The sequence below is a fragment of the Danio aesculapii genome, chromosome 18 (genome assembly GCF_903798145.1).
Source record: "Danio aesculapii chromosome 18, fDanAes4.1, whole genome shotgun sequence".
In the NCBI taxonomy this organism is placed as follows: domain Eukaryota; kingdom Metazoa; phylum Chordata; class Actinopteri; order Cypriniformes; family Danionidae; genus Danio; species Danio aesculapii.
This window is the reverse complement of record NC_079452.1, coordinates 13,657,439-13,683,897: the sequence shown is the minus strand read 5'-3', so window position 1 is coordinate 13,683,897 and position 26,459 is coordinate 13,657,439. Positions and strand designations below refer to the sequence as shown.

The 26,459-nt window shown below is 34.5% G+C and overlaps 1 protein-coding gene across 2 annotated transcripts in view; it reads left to right on the top strand.

The window, feature by feature from the left end:
* The window catches only part of cntn5 (contactin 5), a 519,869-nt gene that overhangs the window by 108,796 nt on the left and 384,614 nt on the right, over positions 1-26,459 (top strand). Inside the window, exon 2 of one of the 2 annotated variants that reach the window (XM_056477908.1) lies at positions 9,971-10,069. Coding sequence is in view for 1 of the 2 variants with exons in the window: in XM_056477906.1 (XP_056333881.1) it covers positions 10,112-10,113 (2 nt within the window). In the remaining variant the exon portion in view is untranslated. Of the gene's footprint in view, positions 1-9,970; positions 10,114-26,459 lie in introns of both variants that reach the window. The other variant, XM_056477906.1, reaches the window with a different exon arrangement.

The following is a 26,459-nucleotide window of genomic DNA, read 5'->3' as shown; positions in this document are numbered from 1 at the left end:
GCCGCGTACATCGTCCGACTTGGGAGGCAGAGCGGAGTTGGCCTCAAGGGGGTTTGAGTCCAGCAAAGAACGGTTCCAAAAAGCGGGTAAGACAAAATCAAAAGCTCAAAAATACAATAATAGATCTGAAAAAGTGTACACAGCAGCCTCCGGTGGATTTGCAAAAACAAATACTGCAAAAAAACATATCTCCTGGGGCATATTTCACGCTCTCCAGAAATGTATACAGGGATACGTATCCACAATGATCCTGGATTAATAATAATCATAATAATAATAATAATAATAATAATAATAATAATAATTATTATTATTCCTTACATTTATATAGTGCTTTACTAGAAACTCAAAGCGCTGTTTTACACATTTTTGGGGAGAATCTCATCATCCACCACCAATGTGCAACATCCATCTGGATGACGTGACAGCAGCCTTATTGCGCCAGACTGCACACCACACACCAGCTGATTGGTGGAGAGGAGACAGAGTGATGAAGCCAATTATGATATGAGGATGGTTAGGAGGCCATGATGGACAGAGGCCAGAGGGCAAATTTGGCCAGAATGCCGAGGTTAAATCCTTACTCCTTTTCGAAGGACATTTTAATGACCACAGAGAGTCGTGACCTCAGTGTAACGTCTCATCTGGAAGATGGCGCTTATACTGAGCAGTATAGAGTCAGCTTCATTATACTGGGGCGTTAGGACACACACAAACTGCAGGTTGAGCGCCCCCTGCTGATCTCACTTCTAGGAGCAACCTAGCTTTCCCATGTGGTCTCCCATCCAGGTACTGACCTGCTTAGCTTTAATGGGCAACCATGTGAGAGTTAAAGCTAGCGGCTGGCAAGCAACTGCCTTTGTCTTAATGATGTTGGAGTATTATTAATTTTTGACATTTTTACTTTCTCACTCTTTTTTTGTCTTTCTGCCTTCATCAAGGGTAATTTTTACAGTTTTTTTTTTCATCAAAAGTTATTTAAACTAGTAAGGTAGACAATTTTCTAACTTTTAATTGCTTTGTCTGTATATTAAAATCACTTTTGTCAATTTAATTTTATGCACACACCAAAATGTAATGTTCTTCTATCAAAATATTGCATTTACTTCCCTGAAATCCTCATCAAGGCACACATAACCACTCCACAACTAGTAAACAGCAAGCAGTGCCGGCAAAATATGCACATGCCCAATGAGCATGAATGATCACGTATTATGCCTGTTAGGGTTTATACTTTAGATGAAGATTGTTTTTCGGAAATGCAGTAAAAACACCAATATGCATGAGGAACATTTTTATATTCTAAAGCAGGTATATCTCTCATGTCTGTGTGGCAAATGTTTGTGGCTATTCAGCTGTTTATCTCCAATGCGTTTGACAGTAATTTTGACAGAAGTCACAGAAAGAGAAAGTGCTACCTGTCTGTTTTACAAATTTTACAAAAAAACCCTTTTGATTTGTTGTAATTATCTATATATATAAAAAAATTAGCCTTTACAGTTTTCAAATATCTTATCAATATGATCAAAATTAAATTCAGATAATCTTTATTTCTATAGTGCTTTTTCAGTGTCGATTCTGTCAATGCAGCTTAACATATAAGTTCTAGTAAATTGAAACTGTGTCAGTCCAGTTTTCAGAGTTCAGTGAAGTTTAAGTTTGTTTAGTTCAGTTCAGTTCGTTTAGTTCATTGTGATTTAATTTTGACTGCTGAAAGTCCATCGACGCTTAGCTTCACAAGTCCCAAACCAAGCAAGCCAGCGGTGAAAGTGGTGAGAAACAAACTTCACCAATTGACAAAAGTGAAGGAAAAAAAAAAAACCTTGAGAGAAATCAAGCTCAGTCGGGGATGACCATTTCTCCTCTGGCCAAACTTCTTGTGCAGAGCTGTAGTCTAGGCACCGGAGGCTGGAGAACGCTGGACGTCCATTGTGGAGAAGCTCCAGGTGTGAGTAGGGATCAATGCAGAGACTTGTCTGTCACTGGTGTCTTTCAGGAAACACTCTCATAGTGCTCTCTACACATAACAAAGTATTTTAACCTCCTTATATGAAGTACTGTTCAAAAACGCGCATCCTCATTTGCCGACCCCATGGAATTCAAATGAAAACACACTGATGTAAATGTAGCCCTAGTACTCATTCACACTCAAAGTTTCTTTGCTTCTAAAAAGATAAGATGCAATGCTTTGAAATGGGTTGAAAATAAATCATAAAGCACAATAGTATCCCAGTACAACCACGAGAGACTGTAAACAAACACTTGCAGCAGTTGTCCCACTTCCGAGTTTTTCTGATTGGTCCACTGCTTTGGGACTAAATGAATGAAGCAGCTATGTCTAAAAAAATGTAACACTCATGTGTGCAGTGCTTCAAAAATTGCAAGACGCAAGTGTTATAGTAACACACATCGGTCAAACATGTGTTTACATTGACACAATAGAAAAGTAGCACATTGAAAAGGAAAAATGTATTCGGTGTGAAGTTTTAAGGTTACAGATAATTAGGGCAACGAATATTGAACCTGTATATTTAGTAATTTATTAATCAGCCTCATTGGATGCCAAATCAGCAAAAGCCAATCTGTTTGGATGAATGAAGTGTCTGCTTGTTAGTTTTACCACAGTAAGTTTCATTCATGCACTTTTATCATTAAGTAAAAGTTGATCGCTGTTTATAACTTACAATTAGCAATTGAAATATGCATTTTAATAGACATGTCAACATTACGACCTCTTTCCAAATGGAATATTGTCATTTATTTTAACACAATAGGTTTTTCACAGCTAGTCTGTCCTGTTGCTGTGTTGTAAGGCGTCATGTGATGTGTGTTTTATTCACCGAGGTGCTGATGGCTGTATGCTAATCTGCTTGCACAGACAGCCTTTGGCATTGATAATGTGTTATGCCGCAGTTTGTCTTATCTCCCAGTCCATGTAATTCTCACCCATGAGTGTTGAAGCATCCTGAGAGAGTTGAGTTCAATTGTGTGCTTCAACTCAACAAATTCTGCTTTACCGAGAGAGAGAGAGAGAGAGAGAGAGCTCACCGGCCTGTCTCGTCTACCGTAGACAGATGATGTGTGATGATTATTGCAAGATTGCATCCGATTTTAACATAATTAAAATATGTTCACCCAGGGGAAATTGGCCTACAATTATTTCTACATTTGTACTGGAATAAGAATAATAGGAACTCTCTGACAGCCATGTTTAGGTTGGCTAACTCTTTAGGCAATGTGCAATGAGAAGAAATAGAAACATTTATCCATTAAACAAATCATAACCCTGCTCAATTGTTGAGCTGTGAGTCCAAAAATCCATTAGGACACTTAATGCAAGTGCCATTGCTTTATCTTACCTAGTGTCATTCATTGTAGAAAACAGATAGATAGCTTTGATAACCTTAAATGCAATGAGATTTTTACTAAGTGAAGTTTATTTATAAATTAATTTTGAGAAGATCCTGCATTATTCAATTTATGATTTACCAATCCAATGATTCCTAAGCCTCTATAACTACCCTAAGTTCCATATTACAGCCATCTTCGTTTTAAAGAATTTCCCCCTTCCACCCCTACTCCTCCTCCTTTCTTAGATGGGCGACACGGTGGCCCAGTTGTTAGCACTGTTGCCTCACAGCAAGAACGTCACTGGTTCTAGTCCTTACCAAGCCAGCCAACGTTTCTGTGCAGAGTTTACATGTTCTCCCCATGCTCAAGTGGGTTTCCTCTAGGTTCCCCGGTTTCCTCCCACCATCCAAAAACACGCAACTTGAGTTAATTGACTAATCCAAATCGCCACCATTGAATCTTTTAGGAATCTTTTAGGAATCTTTTAAGAGCAATCACTATCTGTGCAATAGCTACTACAGCACAGGAGTTCTCAAGATCTACCTGAGCTTAAACTCCCCTCTTGCCTTGCAAAAGGGAGGGAGCCTTGGGCTCGAGGATCTTATGAGCTCAGGGCTCTCTCCCAGGACAGCATGCCAAACAAGCTTTGAAATCAATCATCAGCTAAGTGTGAACTCTTGAAATAGCGTTCCAAGTGCAAACAGCTTTTTGGGGTCTCCGCAATAAACACAAGGTGTCTTTTTTTCTATGCAATGAACTGACACACATTCAGACGTGTGCATGTGAGGCAAATACTAAGAGGCAGTGTGTTTGTTTATTTATGCCCTTTTTCACCACTTTTATTGATAGGATTTGAGGGAGAAAAGGGAGGAATGAAATCTGGAAATACAGAAAAATTGATTTAAACTCGCATCACCCACATGAATGCCACGGTTCAATGCACAGGGACACAAGCGCCAGCTGCACGGCAGCTTTAACCAACAGAGCACCAGCTTAAGATAAAACTGTTATGGCTTATGTATGATTTTAAAATAAATAGAAATAAATAAAATGCATATTTTACAAACAATTTTAATAGTAATACAAAAATAACACGATGAACAAAAAAGAAAATAGGAATATTCATTGATTTTTCTTCCACTTAGTTCCTTATTTATCAGGGGTGACCACAGCAGAATGAACCGCCAACTATTTTACACAGAGAATGCCCTACTAGCCACAACCTATAACTGGGAAACATTAATACTCTCGTTCACATCCACACATGCACTCTTACACCATGGCCAATTTTGTTTACCCAATTTTCCTATAGCTCATGCCTTTGGACTGTGGGGGAAACCGGAGCACCCGGAGGAAACCCACACCAACACGGGGAGAACATGCAAACTCCACACAGAAATACCAACTGGCTGAGCCAAAAACATGTTTTTTGCAGTGGATGGTGTTGTAGAAGCAACCCAGTACAAGGAAACACCCATACACTCTCAGATTCACACACACACTCATACACTAAGACCAATTTTATTTACCCAATTTATTTATAGCCATGTCTTTGGACTATGGGGGAAAACTGAACACCCAGAGGAAACTCATGCCAACGCGGGGAGAACATGCAAGCTCCACACAGATATGCCAACTGGTCCATCTGGGACTCAAACCAGCAACCTTCTTGCTGTGAGACGACAGTGCTAACCACTGAGCCACCATGCCACCGCTATATAAATAGTTTATTTCATTGATTTTATTTTTGGCTTAGTCTCTTTATAAATCTTGGGTCGCCATGACAGACTGAACCTCCAACTTATCCAGCATATGTTTTACGTAGCGGATGCCCTTCTAGCTGCAACCCATCACTGGGAAACATCCATACACACCGATTCACACACATACACTACGGACAATTTAGCTTACCGAATTTACCTGTACCGCATGTTTTCAGACTGATGGGGGAAACCGGCTCACCCGGAGAAAACCCACACCAACACGGGGAGAACATGCAAACTCCACACAGAAATGAAATTAATTAAATAAAAATCAAGGTATGATCTTTTGGTAATTTTTCGGTAAAATAAACGTAATCTAGAGGCCTTTTCTTTCATATAAGCCACTTCTGATACCAAATGCTCAACTAGAAGTCAAGTTATTAATTGTTGTTTCCAAAACTTGGATAAGCGACAAGACTTTTGTCAGGTAGCGTGTATGTTACAATCTGGCATCTTCGATGTGTTGTGTGCCATGTGTTTGTTGTGTCGTGTTGTGTTCCATGTGCTTTTTGTTATTGTCATGTGATTCCTTTGTTCAGTTTTCCCGCCATTCTCTAGTTTCATTAGTTCCACCTGTGTCTCTCCCCTGTTTTTTATCAGCTCAATCATGTCTTGTGTATTTATATCTCTAAGTGTGTTTAGATCATTGTCTGGTATTGTATTGTTACCTCTCCCTGTTCTGTTGTCGGTTTGATGTTGCAGTGTTGTGAGTGGTTTTGTACATAAATATGTGTTTTCTTCCTAATTAATTCCTGAGGTTTCTGCGTTTGTGAATGAGCCTACCAGTGACACTATGCTTGTAGATTGTTGATGATATTTTATGCATGATTCACTCTCCTAAAGAATCATTTCAGCCAACCTAAAATGATAAATTCTTTCCAAATAGAGATATTTAAGTAACCTGCTGAAATTGTATTCATATTGCAAACCGGGTTGGATTAAGAACCTATTGGGCCCTGGGGCTAAAGCAAACCCAAGGCCCTCATTTATTTCATCGCCTCAAACAAGTTACTTTTTTTTTTCCCCCACTGAATACAAACCTAATAGATGACTCAGATCTTTAGGATCAAATAAACTAGAAATTCCAAGAGTTCAGTCAAAGCAGGATGAATCGGCTTTCAGCTACTACGCCCCTCGCCGCTGGAATTAGCTTCCAGAATTGATCAGATGTGCTCCAACATTAGGCACATTCAAATCAAGACTGAAAACACATCTGTTTAGCTGTGCCTTTAATGGATGAGCACTGTGCTACGTCCGACAGATACTATATTATGTCTGTCTTTTCTTTTTATTCTTTTATAACCTGCTTTAACACTTTTTTTATCTCTTTTTTTTATTCTCTCCTTATACTTGTCTTTTTTATTCTTGTTTATGTAAAGCACTTTGAACTGCCACTGTGTATGAAATGTGCTATATAAATAAACTTGCCTTGTTTTTTTTTAATTTATTGTTGTTCATTTGCTAATTAATATTAGCTAATATTCCTCTGATTTACACTTATTATAAATGTTTTCTATTTTACTAAAGTAGGCAAAAAGCATACAAAATATAATCAAATAACATGAACTTCAAATTTTAAACAGGGTGCCAAAATCAGAATTTATTTATTTTTTCTCGGATATATTGTCTGATAAAAGACTTTGATTGAACCTCCTTGCTGAAAAAGGTCCCAGAATGTGAACAAAGCTCATTTCACAACACACAGACTTTCAGACACACCATATATAGTACAAAGTTGTCATAAAAGTGTAAGAAAAAATAGATTACATAAGATAAATAATTTATTGAGAAGTGTGTAGGCTCCACAACTCAACTTGCGCCAAAACCAATCCAACCCACAAAGAGTTACAAGTCGGCATCACCTAATAAAAAGCCTTATTAGATTTCAGGTTTTAAAAAATGTGGTGGCATGATGGCTCAGTGGTTAGCATTGTCACCTAGGGCTGCACGATTAATCGAAAAAAAGATTGCGATCTCGATTCGACCCTACACATGATCTTAATTCAGCTTTTTTACGATTCAGCCAATTAAATTTTCATGGTCAGGAGAGAAGCTTAAAGGCGGCCGCACAAGTCTTCACAGGAACATGAACACCTTCAAATGGCGTTAAAAGTGTCATATACTGTATTTATAAGGTATAATTCACCCAGAAATGTCAATTCTGTCTTAATGTATTACGTATTCGCGGCTGCGAAATCATACGTGAGCTGACCGCGAGGCTATTTGTTTACTGCCGAGAATGCGTGCAAGCACGCCAATGACGGCTACTTTAGTGAACACAACTTGTATAGGCTGTGAATAGGCAATGAAGTTGTAAATAACGTTCAGTTTGTTGCACAGAGCGATCGTTTGAGAGCCGCGCTGAAAGAATGATTTGCATGTGTGTTTTTTTTTACCACAGTGACTGCAGTCATAAGCCGCACTCGGAAGTGAAAATGAAACTGGCCGCACATCATTTAAATGATCATATCGCATTTTTGCGATTATGATTACAAACATTTGATATGTTTTTTACTTTAATATCTAACACATAGTGTTGTGCATGAAAATAATTGTTAAACAATATCAGTATAACTAGTCTAGCTTATATAATGCAAGAAGAAATCTGATAATGACAAATGTCTGATTTTACCAGTGAAAACAAATGGTCTAATAATGTTGTCAATAACAGATGACAAGCATATGTCTCAAACATAATAATTCAACTTTATAATTATGAATAGTTGTGTTCAGATGTCATAATTTTACTGTGAATTAACAAACAGGACATATTGAGAGTCTGTTCAAGTCCACCGTAATGACTGTACAAAATTGAGCGTTTTAAAGGGCACCTATGGTGAAAAATCTACTTTTCAAGCTGTTTGGACAGACATATGTGCATGTATGGTGTATAGACCGTTATATTGGGGTGAAATAAACACACCCAGTCCTTTTTTTTTCAATTTAGCAACATAAAAATGGTGGACCAATTGGATCGGTTTTCAGACCGATAGCAACTTTACGTAGGAGTGCGGTCCCCCCACCCACCGAATTGATTGACAGCTGCGCGTATTAACATGTCCCGGTAGTCACGTGTGTGATCATATCAGCAAGACCAGATGTGTGCAAAGCAACCGGGAATAAAAGGTGTGTTCAGTTTGCTAGGATCATCAATCATCATCAAACGTGATCAAGAGTGAGTTTCACATGTTTAAAATGTTTTAATGACTAATTTAATGAATTACAGCGATTTAGCTTAGCTTTACTTCATCAGCACAGCCGCGTGTCAAAACAATTATAAAGGAAGACGCTTCAATCCCGGTTTGTGGACGTTAAATCGGGTTTATTTTGTTCATTAACACAACAGATATCCATACAGCAGTGAGGATTAACCTGTATCCTGTCACATATGCGTGCAAAAAGAGTGCAAAGCTAAACGGGCGCTCTTTCTGTCTGTGTGTGTGTGTGTGTGTGTGTGTGTCTGTGTGTGTCTGTGTGTGTGTCTGCTGCGGTGTGTGTGTGTGCGCGCATGAACCTTGTGTGACTCATCGATGCAACTGTACAACAAATACTCATTAGTAAAGTTCTTACTGTAGTATTTCTCACAAACGCTACGTGAGATCTGCTTCCTTTATGTCTGTCTGTTGTCTGACGCAGCCGAGGGAGGAGATTAAGGCATGCAGAAAGGCATGTAGAAACGGTGGGCGGGGAGGTCTAGCCTTAAAGGAGCAGTACATCAAAACCGCTACCCAGTACAAAAATGTATAAATAGGACTTTAATAAAAGGTATAATAATAAATCTGGTGGGTGTTTTGAGCTGAAACTTTACAGACACATTCTGGAGACGCAAAACACTTATAGTAAGTCTGAAAAAAGGGCTAACCTAGGTGCCCTTTAAGCAACAGTAGACCCACACATAGACCTAATATTATTAGTGTTGTTTTACCATATCGTCACCTTAGAATTATAAAGTTCTATCTGACATTTTTGTCAAAAAATTTAGTTATTGACATATTCCGATAAAAAGATACTTATTTACAATATGGGATGTTTTTTATATTGTATACATTTTAAGACTTTAAAAAAACAAAAAAACAAATGTTACACACAAACTGTTTGCTATATATACACTGTTTACTGTTTGAAGCTCAATATCTCAATCATTCAGAACGCAGATAGAACCTTATAATTAATCAAAGGCGATGATATGTTTGTGAATTAACAATAAAAATTGATCAGTCATATTAACCCTTATTTTACATCTAAAGAATTGTGAGAAAATCGTCATCTTGATTTTATGCAACAAAAAAAAAAATCGTAATTCACATTTTAGCCAGAATCGTGGCACCCTACTGTTACTTTACACCAAGAAAGTCGCTGATTTGAGTCCTTGCTCGGCCAGTTGGTATTTCTGTGTGGAGTTTGCATGTTCTCCCCGTGTTGGTGTGGGTTTCCTCCGGGTGCTCCGGTTTCCCCCACAGTCCAAAGGCATGAGCTATAGGTGAATTGGGTAAACAAAATTAGCCATAGTGTAAAAGTGCGTGTGTGGATGTGAACGAGAGTATTGATGTTTCCCAGTAATGGGTTGTGGCTGGAAGGGCATTCGCTGTGTAAAATAGTTGGCGGTTCATTCTGCTGTGGTGACCACTGATAAATAAGGGACTAATCTGAAGGAAAATGTATGAATGATCTGGATTGAAACAAGTCAAGGACGAGTAAATGATAGCATAATTTCCATTGTTTATGATGAACTATTCCTATAATGGTTAGGCATTTGACCCAAAGTTATGTTGAAATAACCCACCATGTTTAGAAATGCTCATAGAAAATAATCCACATATAATTAAACATCACTTAACCAATTTTATTTTCCACAGGTTTGGACCCTGATGTGATTCTCTCCGAATCAACGAAAGGCTGTTAAGCAGCTGCGTGCGCCCAGGAGATAAAGGCTAGCTGTTGTTCGGCTGTTTGAGGTGAATGTTTGCATACACCTGCTTCCCAGCGTTCTCCGCTGAATGTAAGTGAGCTGGCACATTCAATAGAAGACCAAAGCCTCCTTCCCTTTTATTCCGTCTGAATCCAGCCATTTCCTCACCCGCACAGCTTCTCTCAGGAGACAGACCAGAGCACTTCAATCCCAGACCGTTTGCTTTGAATTCGCCTCACACATTTCTATTTTCAGGACCCACCTATGTTCTAAATGCCTTTGGAAGGTTCAAAAATAAAAACATCAATATGTGTGGGTCACAAAGTCAGACTTATTTCGAAAGGCGCAGACTTTTTTACTGGATGGCGCCTCCGTGCACCTTTATTATTGATTGCTTGGCTATAGATGGTAATTGTTATGGTTATGGAATATAATTGCTGTAATGATGATGATGATGATGATGATGATGGTGATGGCATTAAGAATGGTGATGAATAGGCAAAAGCCTGCAGATAAACGTTGCGCCCTGTAATGATGTTTAACACTAATGAATCTGCTGGTGTGACACTTGTGGCCGCGTGCTGCTGGTTCCAGCAAGTGTGACACTGCAATCTCCTGCTCTTCCTCTTATGATAAGTAGAAGTCATTAGGTTGTCATCAAACGGGAAGGACATTCTCCAGTCATCCGTCCTCCGCGGCTGCTTAATTGTGTCTATTTTTGGCTTCTGCTTGACAGCGAAGACATTTCTCTTATTTACTGCCACCATACTGAGCTAAACAAAACATTTAAAGTGATAGTTTACTTAAAATAAAAGACAATAATGTTACCGTTTGCTCACCTTGCCAGTTGTTTGAGTTCCTTTTTTTTTTCTTTTTAACACAAAATATTTAGAAAAATGCGGAAACCTGATTTTTCTGAAGTTGATAGTCATCATTTACTCACCTTTCAGTCATCACAAATCTGAGGTTTTTTTTTTTTAACACAAAATAAGATATTTAGAAAAATGCTGGAAACCTGCAACCAATTTAATAGTATTTGTTTTTCTTACTATGGAAGTTAAAGGTCATAATTTACTCACCTTTCAGCTGTCACAAACCAGTTTGTGTTCCTTGTTTGTTTGTTTGTTTGTTTATTTATTTATTTATTTATTTATTAGTCAGACTTTACAATAAAATTCATTAGTTAATGTTAATTAATGCATTTACTAACATGAACAAACAATGAACAATACATTTACTACAGTATTTGTTCATGTTAGTTAATGAAAATACAGTTGTTCATTGTTAGCTCATGTTAACTCACGGTGCATTAACTAATGTTAACAAGCATGTTCTTGGATGTTAATAATGCATTAATAAATGTTCAATTATGATTAATAAATGCTGTCCAAGTTTTGTTCATGATTAGTTCATGTTAGTAAATGCATTAACAAATGAACCTTATTGTAAAGTTATTAAATTTTAACGCAAAATAAGATATTTTGAAAAATGCTGAACCTGCAACCAATGTAATTTAATAGTATTATTCATATAATAGAATAGTCATAATTTACTTACCTTTCAGTCATCACAAACCAGTTTGAGTTCTGTTTTTCTTCTTATAAACACAAAATATTTTGAAAAAAAAAAAGATTGAAACCTGTAACCATTCAATTCCATAGCGTTTCTTTTACTTACAATGGAATCAATGGTCATCATTTACTTACCTTTCTGTGTTTTTTTATCACAAAATAAGTTATTTTGAAATGCTGGAAACCTGTAACCATTTTCTTCCATATTACTTGATTTTATTTTACTGTGTAAGTCAGTGGACATCATTTACTCCCCTTTCAGTCATCACAAACCTGTTTGAGTTCCTTTTTTTCTTTTGAACTCAAAAATACTAGAAATATGTAACCATTTACTTGCATAGTATTTATTTTCTTACTATGGAAGTCCATGGTTACCGGTTTCTAACATTTTTCAAAATATCTTCTTTTATATTTCATGAAAAAAGAAAACTTGTAGTGTGCATTTAAATATTTTACCTTTTTTTTTTTTTTTTTTTTACTTTTTTTCTTTCTTTTGAACACAAAATAAGGTATTTTGAAAAATGCTGGAAACCTGTAACCATTTACATTCACAGTATTTGTTTCTTTTATTATCAAAGTCGATAGTCATCATTTACTCCCCTTTCAGTCGTCAAAAACCTGTTGAGTTCCTTTTTTTTCTTTTGAACACAAAAATAATAGAAATCTGTAACCATTTACTTGCATAGTATTTATTTTCTTACTATGGAAGTCTATGGTTACCGGTTTCTAACATTTTTCAAAATATCTTCTTTTATATTTGATGAAAACAGAGAACTTTTAGTGTGCAATTTGATTTCTTATTTGAACGGAACCTTTAAGGGAAGCACTGTACTCGTAACTTACCACATCTGCAATATACAGACCTGTTTTCTGATATTGAAGTTTCTACTTGGCTGATTTTATGAAACAGAGCTGACATTGCATTCATTAAAGCACTTTTGAAGTGGATTGTATTAATAACCCATACGGCAATGTTGCCCAGCAACCACAAACAATCCTCAAATTAAATAAATGACTTAGCACTGTTTATTCCAATTATTAATATTAATCAGTGCCGAAGCTAACTGCTATTCGGATAATTAATCGCTTTGATTTAGGTTTTCATTTAGATGGATAAAACACCTACCTTTATTCATGGATGTTATTGAATAAAATAAATCTTACTTATTGCATTGCGTCATGCTCTGCGCTTTTCTTATGTGCAAAATGAAGGATAATGTGAGCAATATAAAACAATTTAAAAGTTTGAAGTTATATAGGCTATTTGTTGTATATATTATCCAAAAATATTACAGTATCATTTTGATAGCTTTCCTGTAATTAGCAACAAAGCTGGAAGCAGTAGGCTGGTAAAAAATAAAATAAAAATGCATACAGGTGTTAATAGGCAGATTTTCCACAGAAACACATTCACTCTTCTGAACATTGTAATTTGTTACTGTAACTTATTTTTTAATATTAGGGACATTTATTCTTCAACTCAATACAATTACTATCTGTATGACAATATTTGCTTAAAAAAGCATGGTTGCATGTAGAGATATTACCGTTAAATCAAAATATAAAGGTTAGGTTTCAATCTTTTACAGTTATCAAAGTTACACTTCATTAAATACTGTATAACGAACAGTTCTGTCTGGTTCTCAAATCTGATTGGCTGATAGCTGTGTGATATTCTGTAATAACAGCACTCGTACAACCTCTTCACCCTTGTGTATTACTCCACGCACAGAGTGACAGCAGATCAATAGACTCTCTACAGTTTGACAAATATTGCAGCTGTTGGACAACATAATGTACTTTTGAGGCTTTTTAGGCAAGAAAGTACTTGTTTAGATTGCAAATATGCAGTTTGTTTATAAGGATAGTGAAATATTTATAATTCTGAAGATTCAGTGTGTCGGCAGCCATCAGCCTGTCTTACTGAGCAGAGCAAAGATGGTTGCACCACAAGATGGCGACAGCGACTGCATAATAAGTCCTTAGGGAAGAAAAACTCAGCGTTTTCTTTTCGTATTTCAAATTACAGCTGATTAAATCATTATAAAACAGGTAATTAACTTTCTAAGTTGATCTCTCTCTTTTGTATGTTGTAGTGCTGTATTTATACCATAGTTATCGGATAGTGTTTGCTTTCTTTGGCTTTTTTAGCAGTTAATTGTGATTTTTCCGATTGCAACAGAGAAATTCTGGAAAATCTCTGTGTTCATGTATGTAAAATCTCCATTTCATGCCATTCAGCCTTATAATCCTAAAATGTGAGAAGATTTTTGTCATCTCTTTAGATACTATGCTAGACAATAATTCAAATACTAGCTCTAAATTGATGTGTTTTTAAGCAATGGTTGCTGCTCCTCTAACCGACAGCTTCAGATGTAAACAAATGGTGGAAGAAAGTAGTTCTGCATAAAAAAGGATTTTTGAGACTCTCTGAGTTAAATTTTTTTTAATATATATATATATATATATATATATATATATATATATATATATATATATATATATATATATATATATATACACTATTATACCACCGAACTGTTGTATAAACACAATATCACACTTGTAGCAGTGCGATATGGCTGTATATTCTCACTGGTGGGGCACTAAGGCACTCGGCCTGCAGCCTCAAGCCAACGCACGCCTCCCACCAGTGCTGATATACAGCAATATCGCACTGCTACGAGTGTGAAATTGCTCATATACAGTTGAAATCATAATTATTAGCCCCCCTTTGAATTGTTTTTTCTTTTTTAAATATTTCCCAAATAATAGAGCAAGGGAATTTTCACAGTATGTCTGATAATTTGTTTTCTTCTGGAGAAAGTCTTATTTGTTCTATTTCGGCTAGAATAAAAGCAGTTTTTAATTTTTTTTAAAAACATTTTAAGGTCAAAATAACTTATAAACTATATTTATTTTTTCTCTATAGTCTACAGAACAAACCATCATTATACAGTACCTTGCCTAATTACCCTAACCTGTGTAGTTTACATTATTAACGTAGTTGAATAGAGGTGTCTTGAAAAACATCTAGGAAAGTATTATGTACTGGCATCATGGCAAAGATAAAAGAAATCAGTTATGAAAACTATTATGTTTAGAAAAAAAAAATCTTCTCTCCATTAAACAGAAATTGGGGAAAAAATAAAAAATAAACGGGGGCTAATGACTTACACTGTACTGTATATGCTATTTAAATGTGATATTATGCAATTAAAATGTATCTGTTCTGTTCTTGAGCAAAGTTAAAAAGTCCAAGGGATGGATGGATTGATTGATTGATTGATTGATTGATTGATTGATTGGTATAAAATGTGTTAGTTGTTATAATTTCCAGTTATTAGGCTCTTTAAAAAAAGATCAATTACTAAATAATGTTGTTATGCTATGCTATTCTATCCTATGTTTTGTTGTGTTAAATATGTCTTAAGGTCTACTTTTATACACTTTAATGGTGTTTATCATTGTGCACAGTAGCTTCTCTACCTCAGGGACCTTGACTCAACTTGTCAGCATCCATTCGGAAATGTATCATACAAAAAGTTAACATCTTCCACTTGGGATTTCAAGGCTAGATGTTTGCAGCCAAGCCCCTCATGAGGGAATTTGCTTATGTGTTCAGTAATAGGAAGCAGGCTGTTTAATGATTAGATCTGTATCCACTCCCGACCAAATGATACATGTGTGGCCCCAAGGACTGCTCTTGATCTCCTGTGTTGTGTCACCGTATATGCTTACAGTGGGTGGCATTAGTCATAGAGGAACAATTGAGTTCTCCTGTATTTGGGTTATGAGGGAGGTCTGCGGGGACAGATGTGGTGTGTGTGTGCTTTGAAACTAGTCCGCAGGGCCATGTACATATGCACTGTGGAGATTTGGGAGTCGCAACCCCTTTTACTGCAGAAGCGAATCCCGCAAGTTATCGTTCAGTGTTTGTACAAACATTTGTCCCTTCATAGTGAAACTATTACAGTTTCTCAATCCTACATATCTGCGGAATTCTGCACGCGCAGATTCCGTGTGGGCCTACTAATCACCAATAATGGATGCACTTTTAATAAGTTTGCCTTGATTCCAGAGTGTGTGCTCTAAAAATATATTAATTTTTACAGTAAACTACTGTTTTTCATAACTTTTTTGTAATTAATACACCAATGTTTGGAGAGTCATATAATGAACCAATGCTCATCAACTTTTCCCACAAGCAGAAAAAAGGCATATTAGTATAGAGAAGGCGCTCAGTGTCACTCACACAACTACTGAACTCTATCATGGTAACACACATAAATAAATCAATGCAATAAACATTGTTTATCAACATTGGATGTAACATATAACACAAATGTAAATAAGTGATGGGGTAAAATTATGTTAGAACAGCATGATAGGGGAATCGTGTTGTGGTTACTGGCTGTTTTCTTAATGAATCAAGCTCAGACTGGGGTTATGAATATCAGAGGAATATACTTTATTGGAATATTTCCCAAAAAAGCAGAGACAGCCTGGAGCAGACCCATCTCAGTCTCTCTCCAGGACAAATCCAACGTCCCTCAAATTTGCTATCCCCTTTATCCTTGCTTCCTCCCACCTTTGTGTTTTCACAGCTGTTTACTGGTTCAACAGGCCTCTCCTAGCTCCTACTCCTTTACGACCCCTATTTAAAGACCCCTCTTCTTGTTGGCCCTTATAATGTACAGATCTAATATAATCATCACCTTTTTTCCACATACAGTTCACATTTGGTAATCATGACTAGTATCTATGTTTCAAACATCTAAACTGGACTCTTCTCTCCCATACAGTGTGTGTCTTTTCAAATATACATGACAGTTTCAACATGTGTTGTATACATTTCATGCCTTTCTGACACAGATGGTTCTCAATGCATCCCCAAGTCCTCTCTCATGCTCTTTTATGACCCCTTTGCCTTAACCTATCACCTGTTTTCAAAGATATATAATGGCAGATTCGAAGGGCCCTCCACTCACCCAATTAAATGAGTCTTCATATAGGTTTAGTAAATAAAAATCTTCTTCAATCGCTCCTCAGATGGTTCAAAATGCTATACAACAGTGAGAAACATGATTCATTATTGTCCAAAAACCAATAATGGATGCACTTTTAATAAGTTTGCCTTGATTCTAGTGTGTGTGCTTTGAAACTAGTCCGCAGGGTCGTGTACACATGAACTGTGGAGATTTGGGAGTCACAACCCCTTTTACTGCAGTAGCTAATCCTCCAAGTTATCGTTCAGTTGTCCCTTTCATAGTGAAACTATTACAGTTTCTCAATCCTGCAGATGAAAGATGTCAACTATAGAAGAGATCAAAAATACACTATGAATATAAATGATACAAATCAGTGAAACTGACAGTAATAAAGGCAACTGTTGTTCCAAGTACTTTACTGTTAAACATAAGGTCCGAACCGTAAAATAAATATAATATTTTTACAGTAAACTACCATATTTCATTCATTTATAATAATTAATACACCATTGTTTTGAGTCATATAATGAACCAATGCTCATATCAAATACCTTTTCCCACAAACAGAAAAAACATATTATTATAGAGAAGGTGCTCAGGGTCATTCACACAACTACTGAACTCTATCATGGTAACACTCATAAATAAATCAATGCAATAAACATTGTTTATCAACATTGGATGTAACATATAACACAAATGTAAATAAGTGAATGGGTAAAATATAAAAAAAGTTGTAGTCATAACCCACGTTCTCTGAAAGAGGAAATGAAGACATTATGTTAGAACAGCATGATAGGGGAATCGCTCCTCAGATGGTCCAAAATGCTATACAACAGTGAGAAACATGATTCATTATTGTCCAAAAACCAATAATGGATGCACTTTTAATAAGTTTGCCTTGATTCTAGTGTGTGTGCTTTGAAACTAGTCCGCAGGGTCGTGTACACATGAACTGTGGAGATTTGGGAGTCACAACCCCTTTTACTGCAGTAGCTAATCCTCCAAGTTATCGTTCAGTTGTCCCTTTCATAGTGAAACTATTACAGTTTCTCAATCCTGCAGATGAAAGATGTCAACTATAGAAGAGATCAAAAATACACTATGAATATAAATGATACAAATCAGTGAAACTGACAGTAATAAAGGCAACTGTTGTTCCAAGTACTTTACTGTTAAACATAAGGTCCGAACCGTAAAATAAATATAATATTTTTACAGTAAACTACCATATTTCATTCATTTATAATAATTAATACACCATTGTTTTGAGTCATATAATGAACCAATGCTCATATCAAATACCTTTTCCCACAAACAGAAAAAACATATTATTATAGAGAAGGTGCTCAGGGTCATTCACACAACTACTGAACTCTATCTTGGTAACACACATAAATAAATCAATGCAATAAACATTGTTTATCAACATTGGATGTAACATATAACACAAATGTAAATACGTGAATGGGTAAAATATAAAAAAAGTTGTAGTCATAACCAACGTTCTCTTAAAGAGGAAATGAAGACATTATGTTAGAACAGCATGATAGGGGAATCTCTCCTCAGATGGTCCAAAATGCAATACAACAGTGAGAAACATGATTCATTATTGTCCAAAAACCAATAATGGATGCACTTTTTATAAGTTTGCCTTGATTCTAGTGTGTGTGCTTTGAAACTAGTCCGCAGGGTCGTGTACACATGAACTGTGGAGATTTGGGAGTCACAACCCTTTTTACTGCAGTAGCTAATCCTCCAAGTTATCGTTCAGTGTTTGTACAAACATTTGTCCCTTTCATAGTGAAACTATTACAGTTTCTCAATCCTGCAGATGAAAGATGTCAACTATAGAAGAGATCAAAAATACACTATAAATATAAATGATACAAATCAGTAAAACTGACAGTAATAAAGGCTGCTGCAGTTCCAAGTACTTTACTGTTAAACATAAGGTCCGAACCATAAAATAAACGTCATATTTTACAGTAAACTACCGTATTTCATTAATTTATAATAATTAATACACCATTGTTTTGAGAGTCATATAATGAACCAATGCTCATATTAAATACCTTTTCCCACAAACAGAAAAAAACATATTAATATAGAGAAGGTGCTCAGGGTCATTCACACAACTACTGAACTCTATCATGGTAACACACATAAATAAATCAATGCAATAAACATTGTTTATCAACATTGGATGTAACAAATAACACAAATGTAAATAAGTGAATGGGTCAAATATAAAAAAAGTTGTAGTCATAACCAACGTTCTCTGAAAGAGGAAATGAAGACATTATGTTAGAACAGCATGATAGGGGAATCTCTCCTCAGATGGTCCAAAATGCTATACAACAGTGAGAAACATGATTCATTATTGTCCAAAAACCAATAATGGATGCACTTTTAATAAGTTTGCCTTGATACTAGTGTGTGTGCTTTGAAACTAGTCCGCAGGGTCGTGTACACATGAACTGTGGAGATTTGGGAGTCACAACCCCTTTTACTGCAGTAGCTAATCCTCCAAGTTATCGTTCAGTTGTCCCTTTCATAGTGAAACTATTACAGTTTCTCAATCCTGCAGATGAAAGATGTCAACTATAGAAGAGATCAAAAATACACAATAAATATAAATGATACAAATCAGTAAAACTGACAGTAATAAAGGCAACTGTTGTTCCAAGTACTTTACTGTTAAACATAAGGTCCGAACCGTAAAATAAATGTCATATTTTTACAGTAAACTACCGTATTTCATTAATTTATAATAATTAATACACCATTGTTTTAAGAGTCATATAATGAACCAATGCTCATATCAAATACCTTTTCCCACAAACAGAAAAAACATATTAATATTGAGAAGGTGCTCAGGGTCATTCACACAACTACTGAACACCGTAATAGTAACGCAAGAATAAATTAAAGCAATAAATATTATTTATCGACATTAGATGTAACAAAACAAATGAAAAAGAATAAATAATAACGTCTCTGTTTCAGTCGTAACCCTCATTTCCTGAAGGAGGGAATGGAGACGTTATGTTGGAACAGCAATATTGGGCAATCGCTCCTTAGATTGTCCAAAATTCTATACAAGAGTGAGAAACATTATTCATAATTTTCAAATAACCAATAATGGATCAATAATTTTGCCTTTTTTCCAGCTCTCCGGCACACCACAGCAAAGAATATGGGGCTGGCAATAATTAACTGGTGAAACATATGAAGCATTTTATTGCAAAGAATGAAGGTCTAATGCCTTCTAAGAAATAAAAGACAGCTCAGCCCTCTTTTGGCAGATTGTCTCGGTTTTTGTAGGCCGCTGCAAATTACAATTCAAGTTAACACCAAGATATTTGTATGGTTATTAGTTCCACATCAGTCTCCGCAATGAAAATTACGGCAGTAGTGTGGCTGATTTTGACCACCATTAACAGAAGTTAAGTTAAGGTAATTTAAGTCAAATTATATGCGCTATAGGTGAATTGGATAAACTTAATTGGCTGTAGTGTATGAGTGTATGGGTGTTTCCCAATATTGGGTTGCGGTTGGAAGGGCATCTGCTGCATAAAACATATGTTGAAATAGTTGGTGGTTCATTTCATTGTGGTGACCTCTGAAATAGTGACTAAGCTGAATGAATGAATGAATGAATGAATGAATGAAAGTTAAGTTGGTTCTTCTAAATCTGTGATTTCTACAACAAAACATTTTAAAGGAACATTTCGTTTTTTTTTTTTGGAAAAAGGCTCATTTTACAGGTCTCCTAGATTTCAACATTTGACTTGAAGCATTTTTTATCCATTTCTTGTTCTGACAAGGTCACTTTTAGCTTAGTTTCGCATAATAAATCAATCCGATTTGACCATTTCATGCAGAAACTAATTTTAATAATTTAAACAGGAAAATTATGAACACTCTTTTTAAACTAAATGGATTTAAAAAAATGGTTCAAATCAAAAGATTAACTGGTGTTTTTTTTTTTTTTTTCCTTTCTTTTTTTTTAGGCTTTTTAAACTGCTTTGTATTCTCTCATCTCTGACAATACATGATATAAAAATTAAGCTACAAACTAAGTGCAGTTCAGTTTACCTAAAAATAAATAAATAAATAAATAACCCGATTGCCTTATTTTTGGCAAAATAAACTTACAGGGAATTATTGCCTAAATGAGAAACCTAAAACTTTCAGAGTGAAATAATTGGTTAACATCAAGTTAGTTTAATATAAATTCTAGTTAACATCCTAATGTTTAGTAACGTTACTTAGGATTTAATACTACGATTACTTAATTTTATTGAACTAATACTGTTATACTATGTTCAGCTAACATCTTAAACATTCTTAAAAGTCTCAACGTTGTTTTGATCTGCCATTTTAAGTTGTCAATTAAAGAAACTACGTGCAGTCGGTTTCCACATTTACTCCAATTAAAGTGAACATAATATTTGTAGTTCAGTTAGTTAGTAATGACATTATACATGTCTTAAATGTAAAAACAATTAAACATTTATTTTACATAAAAGAGCAGAGTATCACCATACACTTAATTTTGCAAAGTGATTTTTCATCAATATTTCTGTAGTTTGAATTAAATGCTGTCTGGGTCAGTCAAATAAATTACAATACATTATCAGACTTAGTTATTTCATTTAGAATTAAATTCCTAATATTTCAAGTAATGACAGACTTAACAAGTTGATTTCTTATTAACGAAATCCTGTACTGGTTGACCTACTGTAAATGACGTTTTGCCTATTTTACACATTAATATAGATGAAATATTTGATAAAATATACATAACATCTTGCGGTACTTGCTAATAGTTTTTTTTTAAAAATCTTTTCTGCATTTAAATGTACAGTTTTGAGTGAGGCATGATAGAAAAATAAAACTGCTTTGCTTCTAACTTGCTTTTTTAGATACTATTATGGCTATACTGTCTGTAAGATTTATTTAATTTCAGAAACGAATAAATAGAGTGACTTTAAAATTAGTTTTTTGGCTGATATCTCTCCTTCAAACCCCTACACCTACCCTGTTTTTCCATTACACGCTTATTCTGGAAATAACTGTGCCTCTCTATCACTCCTGGCAATGGAGACCACATCGATCCTTCCCAAAACACTTTAATCTCTCTCATCCATAGATCTCATCCAAGAAATCGGATTTAGAGGAGGCTGTTGAGGTTTGCCCAAATTTACAGTTAAGTGCTGTTGTGACTTATTCTTTTAAGAAATGAAAATAATATCATTTAAAATCTTTACAGGAGCTTGTTTAAGCTGGGAAAGCTGTGCGCTGAACTCTATGTGGCATCTTGTGGAGAAGAAATATTCATTTAATTGGAAATCATAAAAGTTTTGCATGGTATTTGAAGACAATTACCGATGTTTAGAGAAGAGGAATGGAGTGAAATACAGAGTGTTAGCTCAGTTTATGAGCGCTAATTTGACTGAAACACTCATTAAAGCTTATGAAAGTTTTAGATTACATTTTATAAACACACCCTGCCACACAGCGTGACTGCATTAGTATTTTGCCATATTTCTCTTCTTAACTGCTACAGTATGTAATGATGTGCAGAAAGAACATGCTGTTCTTTTTGCCCATATTTACTGACACCACAGATGTGGGTTTTGTTCGCAAGGTTTTCTGGGAATATTTTTAGTATGTAAGGAAGCTTGCTGTTATCATGTAACTGACTTTTTAAAGCTTAGTTTATATCTCACGATTGCAAGTTTTAATTTTGCTATTATTTGCACCTCATTTTTTACCATCAGAACTGTGAGTTTGTCTCTCTCTCTAACTAGAATGGTGAAATGATAGAATATAAAATGCATTGTAAAACAAATAAATAGGATTGTTTTGCTCTTAAGTTTTGAAATTACATGTAACAGTTCTGGAGTCATTTTTTTCTACTTCGTTTTTTCCTGCCAAAGAATCTGACTTTTATCTAAGTGTATATATGTTTTTATATTAATATCTTAAGTATTGCTGCAAATTAGAAAAAAAAAAAATATATATATTTAATATTTATTTTGTTTTGAAAAAATAAATAAAAAATTTGCCACACAATTCTGTATTAATTAATCAATTATGACTACTCGATTATGAGATAAACTATCAGAATTGTGAGATTTTTTTTTGGTCTTGTTTTTACTAGTTTTAAAATTTAAACCCAATTTATAAAATAAAAAGTAAAAAAAAATAATAAAAAATAAAAATAATAAAATATAAAATAAATAAGTGAAATAAATAAAATAAAGTAAAATAAAATAAATATAATATAAATATAAAAATAAAACATTTATTCATTCATTCTTTCATTTTCTTTTCGGCTTAGTCCCTTTATTAATCCGGGGTCACCACAGCGGAATGTACCTCCAACTTATCCAGCATGTTTTACGCAGCGGATGCCCTTCCAGTTGCAAGCCATCACTGGGAAACATCCATACACACCCATTTACACACATACACTACGAACAATTTAGCTTACCCAATTCACCTATAGTGCATGTCTTTGGACTTATCGGAGGAAAGCCACGCCAACACATGCAAACTCCACACAGAAATAAAGTAAACACAGAAGTAAACTACAATAAAGTAAACACACAGAAGTAAACTAAAGTTGTCAGTCATCAAGTTGAGTGCCTACCAGACACTCTACACATTACATCTGCTGCTAAATCGGACTACATATTCCATCATGCACTTCAAACACACCAGTTCCAGTTCACCACTGATTACTGTCACACAGCTGAATTTCATGAGGACTGACTATATATACACCTCACCTTCAATGCATATTTGCTCAGTCTTGTATCTCTGTTAGTGTGCATTACGGTGTTTTGATTTTTGGACTGTTTCGTGATTTTTATTTTTATAATTTTTTTTTTAGTGTTTGCTGCCGACCCCGACCATTGCCTGCTTTGTTAGATTTCGCTTTTGATGACCCTTATGTTTCAATCACGAACATTACAAAGCGTTTCTCCTGGTTTGTTGTCCTGTGTTATTGATTCTTGCCTTGTTTCTTGTCTTGACCCATTGCTGCCTAGTCCCACCTCTCACCTGTATATTGACCACGATTACTGGATTACACTCATAATATTGTTTTGCTCCTGTTTATAACCCTTTCCTGCACGAGTTCAAATAAAAAAAAAAACTGCATTTGGATCCGCAAGTCTGTTCTCAGCATCTGCTTCATTACAAAAACAAGCTAAAATAAAATGAAACAAAATTTTAAAAAATAAAATAAAAAAGTAAACTATAAAATGAAGTTAAATAATATAAAAAAGTAAAATAAACTGAACTAAAATAAAATATAAAAAGTAAACTAAAATAATAAATAAAATAAAAAAGTAAAATATAAAATGAAACAATAAAGTTAAATAAAATAAAAAAGTAAAATAAACTGAACTAAAATAAAATATAAATAGTAAACTAAAATAATAAATAAAATAAAAAAGTAAACTAAAATTAAGTAAAGTAAAACATGAAATAGTAAAGTGAAATAAAATTAAACTAAAATAAAGTACATTTTATATGTACATTTGTTGAATTTCAATTTGCAATTGTAAGGACAAAAAAAACTTGCTACTGTGAAATAATAAATTTCATTATTTAATTATTTTTTTATTTATTAATTATTTTTTGCTCTTATCTTTACTGTAGTGAAAACATCCTGCAGCAAAATGTATAGTCTAAGAAATATGAGAGGGAAAAAAGAACTGATAGATTTCTATGAATACATGTCACATGACAGCCATCATTCGGGGACACACGGTGCAACATTTGCCATCCTCTTCACTATTTATAGATGTCTTGTCACATCTGTGTGCTCTGTGTTCCCTTAAAGCTCCATCTGCCTCCTTTTTTACCCCTTAAGTATCTTTCACCCACTCGTCTCCGCTCTACCAGTCTTAAAGCAGAAGGGTGTTTTTTTGACTCTTTTTTTAAATATATTTTTTATAATATTTTTTATTTTTTGTAGTTTAGACTGTTTATTCTATACAACATTATTATTATTATTATTATTATTATTATTATTATTATTATTATTATTATTATTATTATTATTATTATTATTATTATTATTTACCTCAGTAATACATTAAAATATGTATAACTTATGTATAGTTAAGTGTATGTGATGAGTAATTTCATTATAATTTGTTGTTTGATTAACATTCAAAACACAAGCAGCAAGAATAAGATGTTATTCACAAATACACACTGAGAAAGTTCCAGACAACACATCATTTCTTGTATTTTTACATTCTAAGACAACCAATTTGCAAGTTGATAATTATTGGACACATGTTTACTGTTCAGAAGCAAGACTTGTTTTGCTCATTGCAACATTCATTTACCTGTTCAGATGAGTGCACTGTAAAATCAAGCAGTGCAATTAATGAAATGAGTTCCTTTGACTAACATTTTTGAAGTTTCATTGAACTTAATTGAAACAAGTTACATCAAAATTTGACTGTATTAGTCTGAACTTAAACTGAATGAGTTAACCTAACAATGCAGATATCTAGTACACACCATACTTTGTGTCAGACTGTAAAATAAATGAAAAAAATATATAAGGGTGGTGTATTTTTTGAACATGCACTCTCAGAAATAAAGCTACAAAAGCTGTCACTGGAGCGGTACCTTTTTAAAAGGTACACCTTTATATCTATCAGGCCTACATTTGTACTATAAAGGTACATATTTATAGCTAAAAAGTACAGATGTGTAGTTCATAGTACCTTACACATACAAAAGTATACCCTACAGGTACAAAATGATTCCTTTAAGGTATCAATATGCACCTCTATGGTACAAAAGTGCATCTTTTAAAAAGGTATTCTTCCAGTGACAGATTTTGCACCTTTATTTCTTAGTGTGCAGATGTGATTTAGACACAATGTTATAATTTAATTTTAATGCTATGTTGAGATTTCTGTAAAAATAATGTGATTAATACACTACTAAATCAGATTAAATATCCAGTTAATTCAGCAAAACTTAAACGGTCTAAATAAATGGCACTCAATATAAGGTATAAGACTCTGATGGTATGATAACCTTGGATAAGAATATTACAGTTTCCTGGTATCACGGTATCGTGATTACTGCTCTAAAATATATTCTTTTCAAATGTCTGGGTAAAAAACAAAAAAAAACTTTTTGTTTTCTTTTGTAAACATTATATATATATATTTTTTGATAGATTTATAATATTTTGGAGCAGTAAACATGTCAGGATAAATAATTCAAATTAATCATTGACTTCTGCTGTCTACATTAGTTTCAAAAACACAGATTTCTTTACAATTTAAAATGGCATCTTTAGATATTTTTTTCTGTCCTACAAAACCAAAAAAATCTTACACATACCTTAGCAACGGTATTACAGAAAATTTTGGTGGTTTTAAAACCTTGACTTTTCCAAGCCCGGTATACCTTGAAAACGGTTATCGTCCCATGCCTACTCAATATAAGTAAAGAATATTTTTAAATTACTAGTAGGAAAAAAATGCTTAATACAATAAATTTGAAATTGATTAATTCAATTAAAGCATTGAGGGCACAGTGGGTAGGGCTGTCACAAGAAGGTCGCTGGTTCGAGCCCCAGCTTGGCTAGTTGGCATTTTTGTGTGGAGTTTGCATGTTCTCTCCGTGTTCGCATGGGTTTTCTCCGGGTGCTCCTGTTTCCTCCACATTTATATTTATATATATATATATATATATATATATATATATATATATATATATATATATATATATATATATATATATATATATATATTAGGGGTGTACCGGTTCACAAAAATCACAGTTCGGTGTCACGGTTCGGTATGTTTTTGATACAACA